This window comes from Urocitellus parryii, chromosome 1 (genome assembly GCF_045843805.1).
Source record: "Urocitellus parryii isolate mUroPar1 chromosome 1, mUroPar1.hap1, whole genome shotgun sequence".
In the NCBI taxonomy this organism is placed as follows: Eukaryota; Metazoa; Chordata; class Mammalia; order Rodentia; family Sciuridae; genus Urocitellus; species Urocitellus parryii.
The window spans coordinates 212,801,042-212,822,355 of NC_135531.1; the positions used below are offsets into that span (position 1 = coordinate 212,801,042).

Here is a 21,314-nt window from a genome sequence, read left to right on the forward strand (position 1 = left end):
CATTTCAACCCTGTAATTCTATTTCTGGGTCTCTACTCTGGAGAAGTCTGGCTTATGTGCCCAAGATGGTTTATATAAGAATGTTTATTTTATAGAGTGCTTATAATTGCATAAGCAATTGGAAACAATCCAAAGGTTTATAAGAGCAGAACATAAATACATTGTTCTATGATCATAAAATGGAATACTTTTAAGCAATGCTAAAGCTACATTATTGATATAGGTAAATCTCAAAATCATATAGCAGTAAAACAATCTGCAAATCTGTGAACAGTTTACCATTTACAAAAAAAATGTGAATATAAAAATCAATGCTATATATCATGTGTGACTAAGTGTATAGTAGTAATATGAAAAAAGTCATGAGTATAATAAACACCAAATTCAGAGTAATGATATATTCTGGGGAGGGAAGAAGATAGAAGATTAGGATTCAGGAGAGAACAACCAAGCCACCTCATTGTTTTTTAAAATTACATTGTAATATTGTATTTCTCAAGAAATCAGAAGCAAATATAGCAAAGTATTAAATTTGCTAGAGGTGATTTGCTATTTGTTATTTCAGTTTCAGAAAAGTTCATTGTACTATTGTCTATACCTTTTCTGTATACTTGAAATATCTCACAATATGTAAAAACAGAGAGTGGAAGTAAGAGAAAAATTCTGTCATTAATTAAAAAAAAAAAAAAGAACACAAGACAGCTTGGGTTTTCATTGAGATAAAATTTTGTGTGCACAAAATTTATCATGAATCAATACCTGTGGAGGAAAGGGGATGGAAAAGCAGGATTGGACAGGGAAGAATATCAAATACTCTCCAGGCTAGCAAAGCATTAGCCATGCCTACAGGAAACCCTGGGGCTACCTGAGACTAATCTTCTATTCTTACCTCAGTTAGTGCTGGAGGAAGGATATTCCCTGGGGGAAAGGGGATTCTTTGCATTCCTGAAGGAGCCAACTGCCTCAGGCCAAGTATTGGCAACTGGGGCAGCAAGTCCTTCTTTGAGCTCCTTGGGTGGGTCTGTCATGAAAGTGTAGTTTTGTTTTCTTTTTTCCCTTCACTCTCTCTCAAATAATATTTATAATTATATTAACCTGAGAGATATGTCGTAAATACAAAGGAGAGTTTCATAGCACATATGAGTAGATTATAATCCTATAGCATATTAATAGCCTTGACACTTCTTTTTAAGAATGTGGTCTGAAGAAATTGTCATATACCAAATCATTAGCAAGCAATTTTAACATTAATTTCCTTGCTTTTCTCAGAAGAGAACAAATATAAGATACCCCTATAATTTAGATGCCCCGTTTTAGATACTGATTTCAGAATTAGCTGTCACAGTCTATGTTTAGAGGGTAAAATATAAAAATTTAAAATTTATAGATGATATCTCTGCATAATCATCTTAATGAGTGTTATTTTGGAAATCGTTAAATGTGTTTTTATGTGACTATGTAATGCTGTCTTCCTCATCAGTCAAAGAAACCAGTAGACACAGAATTGTCAAATATTTATATCCTACTCATTCATCTTGGTGCCACTCACACATGGGTGTTCAGCTTACATTCTGTAGGGACAGCAGTTATCATTTTACATCAAAGCCCACAAATATAATGTAAAGTTTAATGTAAATATTCACAGGTTTAGATAGTATTTCCATGCCTAAGAGCTTCCTGATAGTCTGCTTTTGGCACTTCAGTGAAGTCCTACTTGTGACAAATGTGGACATACAGTAAGTAAGGACATAGTGATATTCATTTTTAAGGGCTCTATGAGGGATACATTGTGAACTTAGTTGATAAGAATGTCAAAGGAATTGCTCATTTTAAATAGAAAATGCAGCATGAGTACATAGGCTTGCCTAGCAACTCATTAGGTGTAAACAGTTTCTATAGGTATCATTCAAGGTTCCTATTTGCAAGAAATAGAGGTGGACATGGCTAATTAAGGATAAAAGGGGAAGAAAGGGAAAAAAGTGGTTATTAGTAAATTCCAACACTTGTATTGGAGAACAAGGCTTGAGACTTAACTTCCAGGAACAGTATCCAAATCTGTGCCACAAATTTGGTCAGATAAGGAAACAACTGATAACTGCCACTACCTTTGAAAGTGATTTCTGTGTAAGGAACTTGACCTTGAGATCTAATACAGGGAATGCTGCAGGAGGCAGAACAGAGAAAAGGAGCTTCCTGTTTTCTGGAATCAGTCTCTGAGCTGACATCTGAGTCACAGTCTGGCATGAGTGTATCTTCTAGACAGAGCCAAAGTTACTTATCTCTGCTTCAGAGGAAAAGGATTATGGGAAACTGTGTCCCACCTCTGCCTTCAAGCAGAAATTCTCCCAACCATTTCTTTAAATGGTTGTTGAAAAGATTAGCATAAGCAGCCACAAACATGATTTTATAACATCTACTACCATTGAATTGTTTTTTTCCTATGTTCTTATTTGCAATATACCTTCATCCTACCCTGGTATGGTAACTTCTGGCTATCCCAAAATGATATAACATGACCACCCTCAGTCCTAGAATACAGAGTAACCAGAGTACAACGATAATGTGATAGCTTGAGGAGTATTTGGGGATTCACACACAGTCCGTCTTGGCCCAGTATGATACAAGCAACCACTCTTGTGGGAAAAGATGTACATAATAAGTAATTGAATAAAATAAATGAAAGAATGGAAATCTATCACAAAAACTATGCTATTTAAGAGAAAAGAAATCAAGAAAATACACTATTTAAGAGCAAAGAAGTTATGTCAGGTAAGCATGATACTACTAGGTTACTGACTATTGTACAGTTTATAGCCATATGTTCTTTTGTTGTTTAGCATTTATTAACAGCCAGCAGTCTAGGTATTGTTAGGCAGAGGCAGGCATTGTCCCACTTATCTATTATGATCATATTGTATAGCAATATCGAGCTAAATACTACTTATCTATATCCTTTCTAAAATGCCTCCACTATTGGGTTCATTAGAAAAGGATTTTCAATAGCAGATAAGGAGTTCAGGGACTATTTATTAAAACTCATTCTAAGAATTGCTTGTGGAATTTACAAAGCCAATGCTATCAAGTAATTGCACATGTGCCTAATACCACAAAGAGTCAATAAAGTCAATTAAATTTTTATGCAAACATTCATATCTAGTCATAAATAATATTTTAGGTAGTTTTATTTCTGATTGGTTTTTAGGTTTACTTGAGTGTTCACCTACCTGATATTTTGCTCTAGCAATCATTGTCAAATTTGAACTACTTAACAATTTGTTTTGAATAGCTTGTAAAGCATTAATATGACACAGGGGTTCTTGAGGTATTCTTCAAGATGCTATTTGTGGCTTAAAGCTTTTGAAATATATTTGATTTGATCTTTGGATATTTTATAGCATAACATGTTTTCTATTTATTAAAATCCCATTGAACTAACAATAAGAAAAGGACAAAGTTAAAACATTTTCTCTTATAATAGAACTCGTTCACCTTCATGATGTAGCATAGATTGAAGAATATAATTTCTTTTGACAAATTTTCTAGCTTCTTAGTACAATTTTGAATTCCACGTTATAGCCCAGTCTTTTTCACTTTTCTGTCTCACCTCTCTCCTTTCACACAATGGCACATGAATGCATTTGTGAAAGCAGCAAAATTCTCTTGGTTATGTCGTAGATAAATATAGCAAGATTTTTTTCTGTGAGATTGAAAGGATATTTTTCCTTAGTTAAATGGCTTTGTATCAAACATGGTAAAGTGATTTTCTTCCTGGAGATTTACTTTTTTTTTTAATGCTGTGCTGACATACAATACAGTATAAGGGATATAAAAATTAGCCATTGAAGACGAAGAGCTTTTATTGGTTGGCATGCCTCTGATGTAAACACTTCAAGTAAGGTCTCTGCAAACATTAAATTTAATATGGCACTGCAGCAGAAAATATTGTTTTAAAGATCTGATTAGAACCACAAACAAAAAAGGCAAATAAAAATATACGTTTCCAACATCAAATAAAAGCTGCAACTCTATTGCCTTTAAATTTAAAATAACCACAAATCATTAGATTATTTAAACCATCCAAAGCTTGCACTTCAAAGAGCCACACTACAGCTTTATGTTATGGGTATGTTCCTGTGTTTCCTGTGACATACGCCAATTCATGTATCTGCCTGAGCAGCCAACCTCATCACCTTATATGCCTTTTATTTCCTTGACTCACCAGGAGCTTCAGTTTCAACGACTCACCCGAGAACTGGAAGTGGAAAGGCAGATTGTTGCCAGTCAACTAGAAAGATGTAGGCTTGGAGCAGAATCACCGAGCATCGCCAGCACCAGGTACAGGGCCAAGGGCTCTATCTTTGTGTACTCTCAAGTGACATGTCTTACTAAGTTGCCCTGCATGCAGTAGATGATTCTGTTAGCGTTGTCCCGGTTAACTTGCCTTCCTAAATTTGACACAAAAGTTGTCAATACATTTTAATTTTGAGAATCTTCTTGTAATATTGATTACCCTTCAGCCCCATGCTTAAAGTGCTATGTATAGCATTGGTAAGCTTCTGTAGCAAAAGAAACTGTGCTTCCTTCAGAAATTTGATTTCTCCTCTATAACTACAGTTGATGGATGTTACTCGGTTAATTGCTAGCTATTTGGTAAGCTAATTGACTGGAATTTTGAAAACCTGGTATGGATTTTTTTAAACTGAGAAATATTTCTAAAAATGAAGATTTAGTCAACTTTTTAAAATGCCTTCAAATTGAGTTTTTCTAGAACTCTGTAAAATTACTATATGAAATGATTCTGTATATTCAGATATACTAAATACAAAATAAATATATACTTGAACATTTAATCATGATTATTATTTTTGTATAAATGACCTCTTCTGCTATCTAAGAACATCATTATTATAAAAATAAATACCATATACTCCAAATGGGTTAAGTCGCTACTTATCTATAGATTTCTTTCTTAGTTACATATTCCTAGAAAGCCTACTATGAAATACTTCATTACTTATGTTTTTGAGCTTGGTATGTTTATACTTAGGTGGGTATGCCTATAATAACTTGTCTCTTCAGTTATTTTTAATCACATAATGGTTCTACTTCTCAGCATCTCCTGTTAGTCATAGACAATTCTTTTTTTGCTGAATAGAATGTGGTCTATAGTTTCACTTTTCCAGTGATTTTTGGTATGAATTTTAGACATAAGGCTGATAAATTATATACACATGAATTTTTCATCTCAGAGCATACAAGTAAAGTCAATAAAAACCTTTAAAAATAAATATAAAATTGTGATCTTTTTAAAAATTCAAGTATGTTTTTATAGCAAAAAAATCATAAGCAAGGTGTAAAATTTCAAATTATAAATTTCTAATTCTACCTTTATAATATCCAGTTAAATAATTTATCAAGGAAGTAAAAATTGTCAAAACAAATTAGTTTTGATTCTATTCAATATTTTTAAAAAGTTATATATATATATTGAGCACCCAAAAGGGAAATTCACAAACTCAATAATATTCCCCAAAAATATAGACCAATTTTGTTTAGAAAAATAGAATTTTATATTCATGGAAAAATTAAATAACATTTGAAGAATGCAGTATGGCTAGGTAAACAGAGTTTCTCTTGCTATACCAATTAAAAAAAAATACTTAAGGAAATGGCAAAAGAGAAGGGAACTCTCTAAATACTAAAAATAGAAAGGGAACTGAAAACCAGAACCAGAAGTATTTGAGCCACCTTTGCAGGAAGCCTGAGAACACTGCTTATACCTCAAAATGAGTCCTCGAATTGGTTTTAACATCCATACAGAGCCCAAGGAGTAAGGTTTAAGGTGTGTTCAGGATGGCCCCTTTGAATTTAAGATTGCTGCATTTAGCCAGGACCTTTAAATGACCACACTCTTGGCAAACCCAAACTCATACAATATGTGGATTTGGGGTCCAGATATAACTGTCCCCATCTGAGAAACTAACACCACTAAAATTGAGCTCACAATCAGATGTCATAAATCAATAAAACACAAATCAATAAAATCAATAAAATCCTAGGCTGACATCAGCACTATGACAGAATTGGACTTTCCAGTATATCTCCTGACAGAAGCATTCGTTTGAATAACTATCCACACTTGAAAATAACTGCATAAAAGCTAAGGAATCCAGGTGAGAGATTACAGCCCTTGAGTATGCACAGAAGTAAGAAAAGATGAAGAGGGTAGGAAGGACAGTTTTGCACTGTGCTTTGTTCATTACATACTTTTAGACTAATTCTAATCTTGTAAAAGATAGTATTAAAATACTTCTCTTCAAAAAAAAAAAAATCTTGGCAAAGAGTAAGAATCCATAGAAGAGAGAGTGTGATTTCAAACTCCAAAACCTAGACACTGGTATAGAAATTCTGTAAGATGTGCAGAATAAGATATATACAAAGGATGTTCAATGCAGCTTTATTTCCTAAAGTAAAAATATTACAAAGAAAATTGTTGTCCATCAGGATGAAAATAGGAAACAAACTGTGGTTAAGTAAACTCTACAACAATTAAAATGAAATAACTGGATTTGCAAGTAGCACCATGGGGATATTTTTAAAACAAACTTCTGATTGAAAATTGCAAGTTGCAGAAGAGGAGAAATAGGAGAATATCATCTGAACATTTTTAAAACAGTTTTATAATTATTCAACAATACTTGGAATCATTTATAAGTGAATTCATGTGGAATAAAACCACTAAAAACATTTTGGATTGATACCAATTTAAGAGAGTAGTGATGTCTGTAGGAAGGGGGAAGATATCAGGAATTAGGCTTTGGCTCAATCTGTAAAGTTTTATTTAACAGAGCCATCTGGAGCAAAAAAATTAAAAAAAAAAAAAAGATGTTAACATCTGTTAAATGGGGGGGGTGAGGGATGTAGATGCCTGGCTATTAGATTATCTCCTGTGCTTTTCTTTAAGCTTTAAAATAAGTTAATGGTTATATAGTTCAATTAACTAATTCCATAGATTGCTAAAAATCTATAAAATACATGTTATGGGCAATAGTTACTGTCATTGGTATTGTGTGCTTTGTATCTGGTTCCTAGTGCCTATTGTCATATCTGGGATGTTGCTGAGACTTACTTAGTGAATTTTGGACAAATGAATGGGTCCTGTAGAAATGAGAGCAGGGTTACAAGACAGGTTGTTCTGGAGCATGTTTAGGATATGTGATGAAAGGACCTAGTAGCTTATGAGGTTGGAAAAGTAAAGCTATACTATTTGATTATGGAGACCTTCATCAGGTCTTTAAAGGAGATCTACAGAAAGTTGTTAGTAGTGATTGTGGATTTATTTGAAGGAAGTGTTTCTTTCTTGACTGTGCTGTGTGCAAAACATAATGAAGAGAGGCCAGACAGTCAAATAGGAACCTATTATGGAATCTTAAGAGTTATGAGTAGTTTTCCTCATTTAGAGAACTCTAGATGTAAAGGTAATTGATCCACATGGGTTACCCTACTCCCATGTCATGTGATTCCCATGTGTTCTGATATCCCAGCTAAATGCCAACACTTCCTAAAAGCCTTGCCCCAAGTTCCCCTAGGAAAATCATCTCTTTCATCTGAATGCCTGTTTCTCTATGCCATAGCTCATCTATGAAATGGTGAGAGCCATCCCACCCCCACAATCCTGGCACAGTGCCTAGAGCTCAGTGGGCATTCAGCCAAAAGATTAGTGGATGGATGGTGAGCCGAAATGAAGTCCAGAGGTTTTGAGCTCATCAAAGGATGCTTTTCCTTTAGGTTGTCCCCTTGGTGTCTTTAAATTTCTACCTACCCTTTCTCATATCTGCCCTTTTCATACCTTTCAGGGTGCTTTCCAGAGGACTTTAAGAAGACTACTGATATAGTTATTCTACTCTGTGATCACCAGGTCTATATGCTGGCAAGGAGCCCATTAGAAAATAGTGTGGTAGTAGAGGGAGCAAAGGCATTTTACTGTGTCACTGGAGACACACCCCTTTGTGTCTTCCAGCTCCACTAACTGTTCTCTTGGAACCAGAACCAAGAATGTAAATAGAAATTATCTCTCACACTCAGATCCTCTTTCCATCAACCATTTCTGTTTTGCCCAAAATACAAATGAAATTGCTGCTTATGTCCATGAAGCTTACTATTGGACATTATCCATTTTTTAATTTTTTAATTGTTTCAATCAGTTATACATGATAGTAGAATGCACTTTGATACATCCTTTATAATGGAGCATAATTTCTCATTCTTCTGGTTATACATGATATAGGATCCCACTGGTGGGCTAAGGCATTTGTTCTGAACACACTAAATATACTGTGGTTATATATATATTTCACCTCACTTGTATATTGGGAATACCTTTTAAAATGTTAAAAATAAAAATAAAACGCAGAAATTAAGGGAAAAAGAAGATAAAGTTCAAAAAAAAAAAAAATAAGATGCAGTCAAGGTTAAAATAGTACCAAAAGAGAGAAAGTGCTAATGAACTCTACAGTTTAACTGTCTCTGAGTTGTTCAGGAGGTTCTCTCATTCCTGGGACCAAGACTTGAATTGTTTTCCCAGTGTGTCCCCATTAAGAAATCACTGTTTGATGAAGTAAGCAGTGTCCTAGGTGGTCTCTTTCCAATAAATTACAAAAATAGGCCCAGAGGGATTTTTCTCATTGCTAAATAGAATATAAAGGTATGGAATACCACCTTAGCTTAAAGTTATTCTCCAGTAGGCCAATCTGAAATTTATCTTAGCTCAGGATGATGCTCAGCATATGTAGATGAATGGATCAATTTCAGTTCTGCTAAGCAGGCAGACTACCATGACAGCTTCTATCTGCAGAGCCCTTGAGAGTCCTGGATGGTATTGTGCACTGAGATGTGAGATGTCCTATATTGTAGGTCACTGTGCATGTATATGGTATATGCACTATAACAACACAAATAACTTCAGCTTAGGCTCTTTAAAGGGAAATGTGCCCTTTAAACCTTATGTTTCCCATGGACTAGGCAGCAGTCTTCAAATCCAGTGTTTGATGCACATGGGATTTTTTCTTTTTCACCATGCAATATCATCATTTGGATATTGTTCTCACACTAATTGGGTTTAGATTTAACTGGGTGGAATAACAGTAAAAGGATCCAGTAACACAATGAAAGACCACCTGGACCCTGTGCCCCTCTTCTCACCCTGGAACTTCCTTTGCCCCTTCTCTGCTCCCAAGGTCAAAGAAGGACATGGGGTAGCCAAGACCATATTCTTAATCTGTACTTAATGACTTTGGAATTAAATAATGATCATCTTAATTTTTAAAGTGCAAGAAAATAGAGATTCTACCACCCAGAGATAACTACTATATTTTTAAGTTAGCTATACTAAAGTTAGAATAAAATTCACCCCTTTATAGCATAGTTTTATGATTTTTTTTTTTTACTAACACTTTTGGTATACAGTTATAACTACCACTACTAGCATAGAGAACATTTTTATGAACCGCCAAAACTGAGACAACCACTTTTAACAATTTACTACATGCCTTTCTCTTTAAATTTTTCTTTAAGGTAAATCCCCCTTGTAACTTTTTATCTTGTTGCTGAAGTTCCTCTTTGACCTCCAAGCCTAGTACTTAAACAAGGAATTCCCAAGGCAGTAAATAGCCTTGGGCCTAATTGGATGCTAATTTGGCAGCATTTGGAGATTACTACAGCCTTCCAAGGGTAAGAGCAATATAGGCAGAAAACTTGACCAGGAGAACATTACAAGATGAATTCAGCCTTCAAGTATATGAGGTACAGCCTGTGTTCATCTTTCCTGCAAGCAGAGAAAATATCCTAGCTGTTCATCTTGTTGGGGTAATAAAGATGTGAAAGGACAGAAAAATATAGTTAAAATTCAAAATTCAGAACATGAAAATATCATCTTAGAATTCCAGAAGCTATCTCCAAAATTTAAAAACTATGCTTAGTGAGAGACATGGAATCCTACCATTGTCCAGAGTTTCATCTTTGCTTCTGTTCATTTTTAAATTACTTCTAGATAACTTAGATGATGAAAGAGTATATTTCTTTGAAGGCCATAAATTTGATCCAAATATTTTCTCATGCAAATCAGAGCTTGTTCATGTATATTAAGATGAAGCACTAAATTTTTGTTACAATTAAAGTTTTTAAAAAGGATATTTAAAAAGTGAATCCTTTAATAATTATATATCATAGTAATGGCAACTTTTGGACATAAAGCAGTTTTAATTTTTTGTTTTGGCTATTTGTACATGACTGTAAATTCAATTATCTTATTTGGAAGCAGATGGTCTCTTTACTTTGTTCTTTGATGTTTGCTTGGTATTTGAAAGCTACTGTGGACACAGAGAAGTCCTGTCCATATCAATTGAATGAGAGAAGAAATGGGGAGCAATGTTGAAATTACCTCATCCTCTCCCTAAGATTATCTCTTTCTTTTCAGTTAGCTTGAAGCTCTGCTAAAATGGAATTCTTTATGGTTTTAGAAAAGGTCATACAATCTTGACAAATAGTGTTATATCAGCACTTAAGAACATTTTTTCCCCCCAATAAAAAGATTCAATTCCCCACAGCCATATCAGGTTTCTTGTTTTTTTTTTTTTAATGTTTTTCTTTTTTGTCTTTTTTTTTTTTTTTTTTTTTTTTTTTACACTTTATCAGGTCATCTGCTGGTGCCCATCAGGCGTCCACTGATAATTCTAAAAATGTTTTAGTTCTGACAGTGATAAAAAGTTTTTTTCATGGTTCAAATCTTTTCTTCAGTGAATATTTTTAAGTCACTGTGAAATAAATCTCAAATAATGCATTCTTTAAAATGAGTCTTTGAAAAGATTGAATGTTTTTATCCCTTAACAGTTTTTACTTATTTAATTTACCACTTCAGGAAAATGTCTGATAAAGTTCTGTCCCTTTGACTTTTAGTGCTCCACTAGCCAAAACCTGATGTTTTTTTTTTTTATTATTAAATAAGCTTTATCGATTTATTTCACATTCATTAAAATTCATACTTCTGAAGTAGACAGTTCAGTGTTTTTTAATATATTTATGTGAAGTTGTAAAAAATTACCACTTTCTAATTTTAGAACATTTTTATCACCTCAAAAAGAAACTGTCTTACACAGTAGCTTTTCTTCCCTTTCAGGGCCTCAGAACCACTGATTTACTTTCTATGTGGATATGCCTGTTCTGAACATTTCATATACATGGTATTTGACAATATGTGGGTTTTGGGGTCACTTCTTGTACTTAGCAGAATATTTTCAAGGTTCATGCATGTTGCAGCTTGCCTTTTTATTTCAAAATAATATTTCATTGTGTGGATGCAACATTTTGTTTATCATTCATCTTTAATTATTGTAAAGACTTTGCTGTTTCTTAGGCTTTGATCTGGTTTGGTTTGGCTTGGTTTGGTTTCCCCCCACTCTGTGGTGCTGGGATTGAACGCCAAGCAGCCCATGCCAACTGTCATCCCACTTTTTCTGTTGTTGGTTGTTTTTTTTTTTTTTTTCTTTTAGACAGAGTCTTGCAGAGTTGCCTTGGCTGGCATGGAACTGGACATCCTCCTGCCTCAGCCTTCAGGGTCATGGGAATCACAGGCATGCATCATCTGTCTTAGATTTTAAGAGGGCTCCAAGCATTCCTAGACTGGGGTGTATGGAGAACATAAGGGAGATTCCCTTCAGCCTGCCTACCCATCATCCTTCTGTCTCACATGGGTTTGCCTTCTTTCCTTTCTCCTTAGCTTTCTTTTTTACTAAGTCCTTGTTTATTGCTAAACTATTTGTCAGTGTCGATTTATTTTTATTTTTAAGTGCATGGTAAGTATTTGGGAGTCCTATGGTGTTCATCGCAATAAATTTCCTTTTGTAGTGTGAAATTTGGTCACTTCTGACTTTTTTTTTTTAAGAGAGAAAGAGAATTTTTTAATATTTATTTTTTTGGTTTTCGGTGGACACAACATCTTTATTTAATTTTTATGTGGCGCTGAGGATCCAACGTAGCGATGCCGGGTGAACGTGCTACTGCTTGAGCCACATCCCCAGCCCTATTACTAACTTTCTTAATGGTCAAACAAGATCCCTGACTTCATCTCCAATTCAGACTAAATGCAAAATAAACTAATACTTCAGTAAAATTATCAGAGTTCTCCACAGTGAATATTTATTAAATGGTTTTTCTTCTGAGCAAATTAAGTAACATTGAATTTTTATGGTGCAACTCCTATCGTAAACACAGTGAAGAGTTTTACATCTGAAATACAGAAAACTGGACCATGGATGACATGCAGCTTTGCATAACTTATTTATCTGGATCATATGCTTAGCACAGTTTTTCCAGAAGCCTGTATTAGTATTAGTAATAGTATTAGTACTAGTATTAGTATTAGTATTAGTATTAGTATTAGTATTACTGGTAATGGGAATTACACCCAAGGATGCTCTACCGCTGAGCTGTTTCCCCAGTCCTTTTTATTTTTCATTTTGAGGTAGGATTTTGCTACCTTGCTGAGGCTGGACTCAAACTTATGATCCTCCTTTCTTACCCTTGTGAGTCACTAACAGGCATGCACCACCACATCTGGTTTTCAGAAGGCATGGTCACCAGCCAGTTTCATCTGGGAAATATATTTCCACGTGGAAATTATTCCTACATATTTGATTAAACTTGAATAATCAAGACTTAGGGTAGGACTGTGAGCCCAGAATAATTCAGACAGTACTCCTTTAGACTAACATTTTTTTTTTTATTGTTGGTCGTTCAAAACATTACATAGTTCTTAATACATCATATTTCACAATTTGATTCAAGTAGGTTATGAACTCCCAATTATACCCCATATACAGATTGCTGAATCACATCAGTTACCCTTCCATTGATTGACAAATTGCCTTTCTAGTGTCTGATGTATTCTGCTGTCTGTCCTGTTCTCTACTATCCCCCCTCCCCTCCCCTCCCCTCCCCTCCCCTTTCCTCTCTCTACCCCTTCTACTGTAAATCATTTCTTCGATTTGTATTATCTGGTCTTACCCCTCCTTTCCTCTTATATGTCCTTATGTATAATCCTGAGGATCGCCTTCCATTTCCATGCGATTTCCCTTCTCACTCCCTTTCCCTCCCACCTCTCATCCCTGTTTAATGTACATCTTCTTCTCAAGCTCTTCGTCCCTACCCTGTCCTTGTTTACTCCCCTTATATCAAAGGGGTCATTTGGTATTTGTTTTTTAAAGTTTGACTAGCTTCACTTAGCATAATCTGCTCTAATGCCATCCATTTCCCTCCAAATTCTATGATTTTGTCATTTTTTAATGCAGAGTAATACTCCATTGTGTATAAATGGCACATTTTTTTTTTATCCATTCGTCTATTGAAGGGCATCTAGGCTGATTCCACAATCTTGCTATCGTGAATTGTGCTGCTATGAACATCGATGTAGCAGTGTCCCTGTAGCATGCTCTTATTAGGTCTTTAGGGAATAGACCGAGAAGGGGAATAGCTGGGTCAAATGGTGGTTCCATTCCCAGCTTTCCAAGAAATCTCCATACTGCTTTCCAAATTGGCTGCACCAATTTGCAGTCCCACCAGCAATGAACAAGAGTGCCCTTTTCCCCCGCATCCTCTCCAGCACTTATTGTTGTTTGACTTCCTAATGGCTGCCAATCTTACTGGATTGAGATGGTATCTTAGGGTAGTTTTGATTTGCATTTCTCTGACTGCTAGAGATGGTGAGCATTTTTTCATGTACTTATTGATTGATTGCATGTCCTCCTCTGAGAAGTGTCTGTTCAGGTCCTTGGCCCATTTATTGATTGGGTTATTTGTAATCTTATTGTCTAATTTTTTGAGTTCTTTGTATATTCTGGTTATTAGGGCTCTATCTGAAGTGTGTGGAGTAAAGATTTGTTCCCAGGATGTAGGCTCCCTGTTTATCTCTCTTATTGTTTCTTTTGCTGAGAAAAAACTTTTCAGTTTGAGTAAGTCCCATTTGTTGATTCTAGTTGTTAACTCTTGCGCTATGGGTGTCCTATTGAGGAATAGACTAACATTTTAAAACTAAGAATGTGATCATGTGGAAGTTGGATGAATGTTTAACCAAATACTTTTTATGAATAATAGAATCTTTTGGAGACTAGGACATTATAACAAAGGATTTTAATCATAGTGAATAAATATTCCAAAATGAATTAGCTATCTCTTAGAGCATTTTAAAATGTTAAATGAGTGATTTGATTGGAAGGAAAAAAAAAAACAAAAAAAAGGGTCAACTTTATAGTTAGCATCAAAGTTTCAGTTTATTATAAAACTGTTATAGTATGTTTGGTTGAATATGGAGGCAAATCATTTGTATTAACTATTCTAATTAATGAAGAGGAAAATACTTGTTAAAATTTAGAGGCCCATGCATCTAAAATATATATGGCATGCCATTATTTAATTATATTTTAAAGAACCATTTTAATTAGAATAACTTTATTCGATTTTCTCCTATTTTTCATAGTTCACATCCTATAATTACTATTCTTAAATTATTTAACAGTAATAAATGACTGAATTAAAACAAGAATTATGTTACTACCCTCCACTCTTATTCATTAGATTTTTTAAGATATGTATATATTATCATTAAAATATATTAAGAACTTTACTATAGTAGGGCATTCAAGATATTTCAAAATTTTTTTTGATAAAATTTACCTTTACTGCTTTATAAATTTACTAATTATTTTTACCATATCAAAACAGCAGCGATACCAGGCACAATGGTGCACGCCTATAATCCCAGAGGCTCTGGAGGCTAAGACAGGAGGATCTCAAGATCAAAGCCAGCCTTAGCAAAATCAAAGTGTTAAGCCACTCAGGGAGACCCTGTCTCTAAATAAAATGCAAAATAGGGCTCAGTGGTTGAATGCCCCTGAGTTCAATCCCCCGTATCAAAAAAAAAAAAAAAAAGAACAGCAAGGATGCTTTTAAATCCTGTATTTTTTTAAAGTAGTCACAGCCTAGAATTAAAGCTATAAAGATTCATTATTTGGCTTCTTTTTTGCAAAACAAATATTGTATGTAAAATTCAGATCTTCTTTGCACCAGTCTTCTTTTTCTCTAGATAACCATCAGGGTGTAGTGTTAAATATATGTATGGTTTATAAATATGCATATATTTATATGTATATGTATTTCATACATCCATGACTAATATTTTGTTTGCTTTGTAAGCATACAAGTGGAATAGTCTATGAATCATTGTGTACCTTGAGTTTTTTATGTCTCTATCCATTATTGATGCATATGTAGATCTAGTTTATTTTTAAACTGCTATAACACCTCTGTCTTCCACTATTAAACTATTTAGCTATTCCAAATTAAAATTTTACAGTATTATGAGAGATAATGATAATAAACATTACTTATTTTTTTAAAAAAGAGAGAGAATTAATATTTATTTTTTAGTTTTCGGCGGACACAGCAACATCTTTGTATATGGTGCTGAGGATCGAACCTGGGCCACAGGCATGCCAGGCGAGTGCGCTACGGCTTGAGCCACATCCCCAGCCCCATAAACATTACTTATGTAATGATCAAACCAGAGTGATTGACACACATCTGTCATCTCAGACATTGTGTTGGGAATATCCAAAGTACTATCTACTAGCCATTTTGAAATATTCAACTAATGGTTATCAATCATAGTTATCCTACTGTGGTATAGAACATTAGAAATTATTCCTCCTACCCAACTGTACCCTTGTTCCTATTAACCACTCTCTCTCCTTCCCTGCCTTCCCCTACCCATCCCAAGCTCTCATACTTTGAGATAAACTTTTTTATGTGGTAACCACTCTCTCCTACTTTGAGATAAACTTTTTAGCTCCCACATTTAAGTGAGAACATGAGGTATTTGTCTTACTTTGCCTGACTCATTTTATTTAACTTATTATTCTCCAGTTCCATCCATGTTAACAATGATCTTCTTGAATGTTTCTTGGTTCACACATATATGATGCTGGAAAATGCATTTTTAGAAATGGAGTGTTTATGTAATAATGAATGTGCGTTTTTAATTTGTCTGGATCTTGCTCAGTTTCTTTTTGAAATAGTTCAGCAATGAACCCTCTTGAACATTGTATAAATTTCAAAGTCACTCTCCTTCTTCTTCCCTCCCTCCATTATTATTCCTCCCCGACCTCTTCCTCCCTCTCCATTCTTGGTCTCTCTTGCCCAAAATTTAATACTGAGAAGGATCTTGGTTTTTGCAAATCTAATGTTTTATCTCATCCTACTTTGCATTTTTTTATTAGTTAGTGGAGCTGAGCATCTTTTTGTATGCAATGACCCATTTGAGTTTTCTCTTCTATTTATATTCTTTGCTCATTTTTCTAATGAATAATTTGGCCTATTCTTTTTAGTTCTATCATTAGTCTTAGGGTATTTTTTTCCATTACCTAAATTAATTTTGGAATGTATTTTTTAAATGGTAGAGGTTCTAGTACAATATAGCACAAAGTATCCATATTGATCAATTTTTAGAATATGAATGTTTTAGTATTATGATAGGTTTATAGAAGAAAAAAACCTTCTATATATGCTATATGGTCATGGATCCCAAATTATCCTAACATGCAACTTAATGATACTAACATTATTTTCTGTTTCCACATTTCTTTTAACGACTCTGCATTTATTTTTTCTGCAAATATTTATCTTTCCAAATACACTCAACAAATATGTATGCCTTTTCTTTTTTTCTAGAAATATAAAGATGCAAAAGGTTAGTAATTTCCATTATAGCAGGAGGAGACTTGTCTACAAGATGACATTGTGCCTTTGTAGCAGCATAAAATACATTCCTGTTTGATGCAGAGTTCTGTATTGACTGGATTGCATTGGCTATCCTGGCCTTGTCCCAGGAGGCATCATATTGGTGTCTTTGATTATCATATTTGTAGCTAAAAAATGCTTCTTTATAATTATATAGTAAGAAAAGAAAAATAGCTACTGAGCATTTTTTACATAATTGACATAAAAGTCCCTAACCTCCCGCCACACCTCTACCACCACTATTTTGTCTCCTGTCTGGAAATACTGACAACTGTTTTAATTCTTGGTTAATCCCAAACATGGTACAAGAAGTCATGTACATATTAATTCAAAAATCCTGGAAAACATCCTTAAAAATATATATCATTACCAATGCACTTTCTTCAGTTAATTATTACAGAGAAAAGTTTGCGATTCCTTCATTTAATCACTTGAATCTTCATAATGAAATAAAAGAAGGTTTGAATTAAACTCACATTCTCATTACAATTTGGCAGGTTAAGAGCAGAAAGAGTGATGTGTATGACAGGATGTTTCCTTAACCCTTCAGAGAACTACTGAATATAGCTCTAAACCAATGATGAAAAAGGAAATTGAAAATGTGATTATCTGCCTAAAGTGAGGGCCATCCATTAGTGCATTTTCAGCAGTTAATCAACTAGCTGTAAAAACGAACATGGCATGTCTGCCTAGGGAGAAGGAAAAAAACCTGATAAGTTTGCCAGACTTGGTGGTGTCTGAATTGTTATTAGAGCTTTCCTCCCTGAGGCTTCACGATCTATTTAATAACAAATCAATCTAATCTGTTTTTGCATAGATTTTTTTTCACTCTGCTATTATGTTACTCCACAATTAAATGGAGAGAAAAACACTCTATAACAGAAGAAGAGAAAATCCTCTAGACAGATTTTTAAATATTAAAAAAAAAATCTTACATTAAAAACTACACATACTAACCACCATCAACTAGTTTTGATACACTGTGGTCTGCATTAAAGGACTGCTTATAATTTAAGGATGGGGTGTGGGATGTATATGTATGTTTATTTATTTTATCATCTTTTTAATTGGAGAAGAACAAATAATAGCCAATTATTTTAGAATTCTGTGATGTATGGTCTTTGCTGCAATCTAAGTTAATTATAGGTTGACCTTCCCCAGCTTTAGTTAGATTAGCAATAATGATGCTATTTGAGCCACCGAGAAATTTGAAGTAAAATTACCAACCATAATACGATTACTGGTGCTTAAGAAGTACAAAATATGGATGTATATCTATTTTCTGAGCAGCATTAACAATAGCATTTTGTTGTATGTGTTTTAAGTGTTACATATCAAGATGTAATATTTCAGTAAAAACTTAATTTAAATAATAAGTGAAACAATGTTATGTTTCTTACAAGTGTAATTGCAAAGGCAAAAAGTATATTATTGAATAAAGTAGCACATTAAAAATAAGATACACAGAAAAACAATTGACATGTATATTAATATCTTATTCTACAAATTTGCTTAATCTGATTTTAGGAACTTTTTGATCATTCTTCTTGATTTTCTACATAAACAATTATACCATCTAAAAAAAACAAAATAATAAGTCTAGAAGTCAAAATGTTGTGTGATTGCAACCAATGATGAAATAAATAATCTAAACCAATGATCATGGCTGTTAAAATGACCAGATAAGATAGGTGGTGTAAAGTTTGCGATGAATGTATCAGCCTGATTCACCATCTATCTTATGTTGACATCACAAAATTGGAGACAGTCAGAGATTAATGATCTTCAAGTTTGATGCAATGGAAAGTACTATTACCTATGATGTGTTCTTGCCAAAAAAAATTGCTAAAGCATCTAATATCACCTATGATGTATCCTTGCCAATAAATTGCTCAAGCATCTAGATATTAATATTAGTTTATGGGAAATACAGGAAACAGAGGAACATGTCAAATGACAGTATGTGGATGCATGAATTAGATTCACGCTTCCAGGAATTCTACAATACAAATGAAATAATTTTAAATAGGAAGAGAATAATGGGGGAAGTTTAAAATACATTAAGAGATTTTTAGAGACAAGCAACCATTTACAACAGGTGGACCTTGTTTGGTCCTGATTCAAGCAAACCAACTGTTTTTAAAAGTTGAAACAGGAAATTTGAATATTGACTAGGTGTTTATTGGTATTTAGAATATTTTGTTAGTTTTTTGGTGTGTAATGCTATTATGGTTAATATTTAGAGATGCATTTAAAGTGTTTATTACTGAAGTAATAAGATGGGTTTGCTTCAAACTAGTAATGTAGAGAAAATCATGATGGTGGTGAAGATGGATAAGTTTCATCACATGGTCACTTTTGTTAAAGCTGGGTAATAAATACATAAAGTTCATTATACTGCTTCTATTGTATGTGTTTTAAATGTTATATAACTGATTTAGTTTTAAAAATTAAAGACAACTTTTTTCATTTTTCATAAAAGTATTATTATTTCTTAAAGTTACAGGATTTTAATTTAAAATCTGATATTCTTTTCAAAAGATTAAATAAAGAAGACCATTCATTAGCCCTGATTTTTAAATTGTATAGGTCATGAATTTTCACAGTATGTTCCAAATCCTCCACGATACCTTTTCCATCAATACCACTGATTCATTGTGGCAGTGAATGAAGAAGTGGGGAAAAAGGGAGAAGAAAGATTAAGCGACTCAACAGTCTTCTCTGTCATGTTATGAATTCTTACTCCTCTGGATTCATATTTCTAACAAGAGGGATACAGGACACTAAACTTAGAAATTTAAGAGAGTCCTGACCAGCCAATCACCTTGTCAGATTGCCATGGAGGGTACCTGTTCATTCACTGAACAGTGTTTATGAACCTACCCCCCATACACTGTATTTCAGTACTGTTTTTAGGTACCTGTTTTATAAGACTTTTCCTTGATCTTTCATTATAATCATTCTATCTATTCTTTCTAATAAGCATTTTTCGGTTTCATTCCCCAATTTGGTAGTTTAAAATTCTACACATTTGGTGGGGGTTTGCAGGGGTGCAGTAAAGAAGAAAAGGAAACTAGGGTGGGTAAGGGTATGTGGGACAAATTAGGAATCTATGAGAGTTTTTCAGAAGGGATCTAAAACATTCTAAAACACTCCCCTAGCTTTCAGATGTCTTTCTTGCACAGAAATGCAGCATGTGTTTTCCCAAATATTGACTGTATCCTTATGGATCTGTTCCTTTTTGTGGACAGTTATTGATGATCCTAGATCTGTACGCTATTCCTCTTGTGAATTCACTCCTGCTTTAGCACTAAAACAGCTTCTTATGGTACTTATCTGTGAATAAAGAGCCGAAAATGCTATTATAATAAAAATAGGTTTTTTTAATTTCCAGAAAAAAAGCAGAAATTTAAGAAATTTATGTTTTCTTTTTGTTTTCATAATTGGAATGGTTTTTTCTTAGAAATTAACTTCATTCTTCATAAAAGTTAAAAATAAATCCTTATTCAAGGTAAGCAGTGACAGAAAATGAATATCATTCTTTAGATACACACTAAATTTGATAGTATCTTTATATGAGTAGCAAAAAATCGCATGTGAATAAATCATATGCTTTTGCATATCTAAACTTATCCAGTAAAAATATTTAATCAAAAATTAAGGCTTAGAACATGATCTATATGTGTAAGAAAAATTCCTGCATGTGATTTTCATGATTCTATCTGCTCTGTTAAAAAGTGAGAGGGTTTCCTCTGTGCATTTTCAAACCTTAATCTGGCTAATAAACAAACGTCTCCCAAGGGCCATTTAAATTATCAAGTAAATTTTAAAAGTGAAAGTGAAAGTTTAAAAAAAATAGGCTTAAAATTCCTTTTAAAAATATTTTTTTCCATAGAGTTTTCAAAGCTTTTTAAATCCTATGTACAAAATTAAATTGTATGTATCATATCATAAACCAAACGATTTGAAATTATGAAGAATGAGGGTTGGATACTGGGGTGTGTCTTATTATAGATCTATACAACTTAGTCCTGTGTTGGTGTTCTGCTCAATCTCATGGAGTAGAAAAATTAGGAACTTTTTCCTACTCCTCACTAGCTTCAGCTTTATTTAAAATTATAATATTTAAATTGTTTTATTCATTTCTGAAAAAAAAGAGTATGTTTATGTGTACTTTTTCTTTCATATTTTTTAAAGTTTTCCCTTTAGTTTCTTCACCTTTGGAGGGTTCTGGAAGATTAGAAATGAGAAACACAGTAGCATTTTGGCAGTCCCTGGACACATATAATTCCCAGTTGTTTTCACTCTTTCAAATGTCAAGTGAGATGTTAGAAAAACCCTTGTTTTCTGACTTCTACTTTGGCTAGTAAGAGCACCTGTTGTGGAGTGGGCCTCAACAGAAGTCCTGCTTCCTGTGTAATTTATGAGGATGCCAGAGGGGATGTTTGTCTCATTTTTGTCTAGTACTG

General features: G+C 33.7%; 1 protein-coding gene across 1 annotated transcript in view; it reads left to right on the forward strand.

The window, feature by feature from the left end:
* The window catches only part of Pkp4 (plakophilin 4), a 247,528-nt gene that overhangs the window by 135,319 nt on the left and 90,895 nt on the right, over positions 1-21,314 (forward strand). The window contains exon 3 of the mRNA XM_077802620.1: positions 4,223-4,335. Coding sequence (XP_077658746.1) covers positions 4,223-4,335 — 113 coding nt within the window. The remainder of the gene's footprint in view (positions 1-4,222; positions 4,336-21,314) is intronic.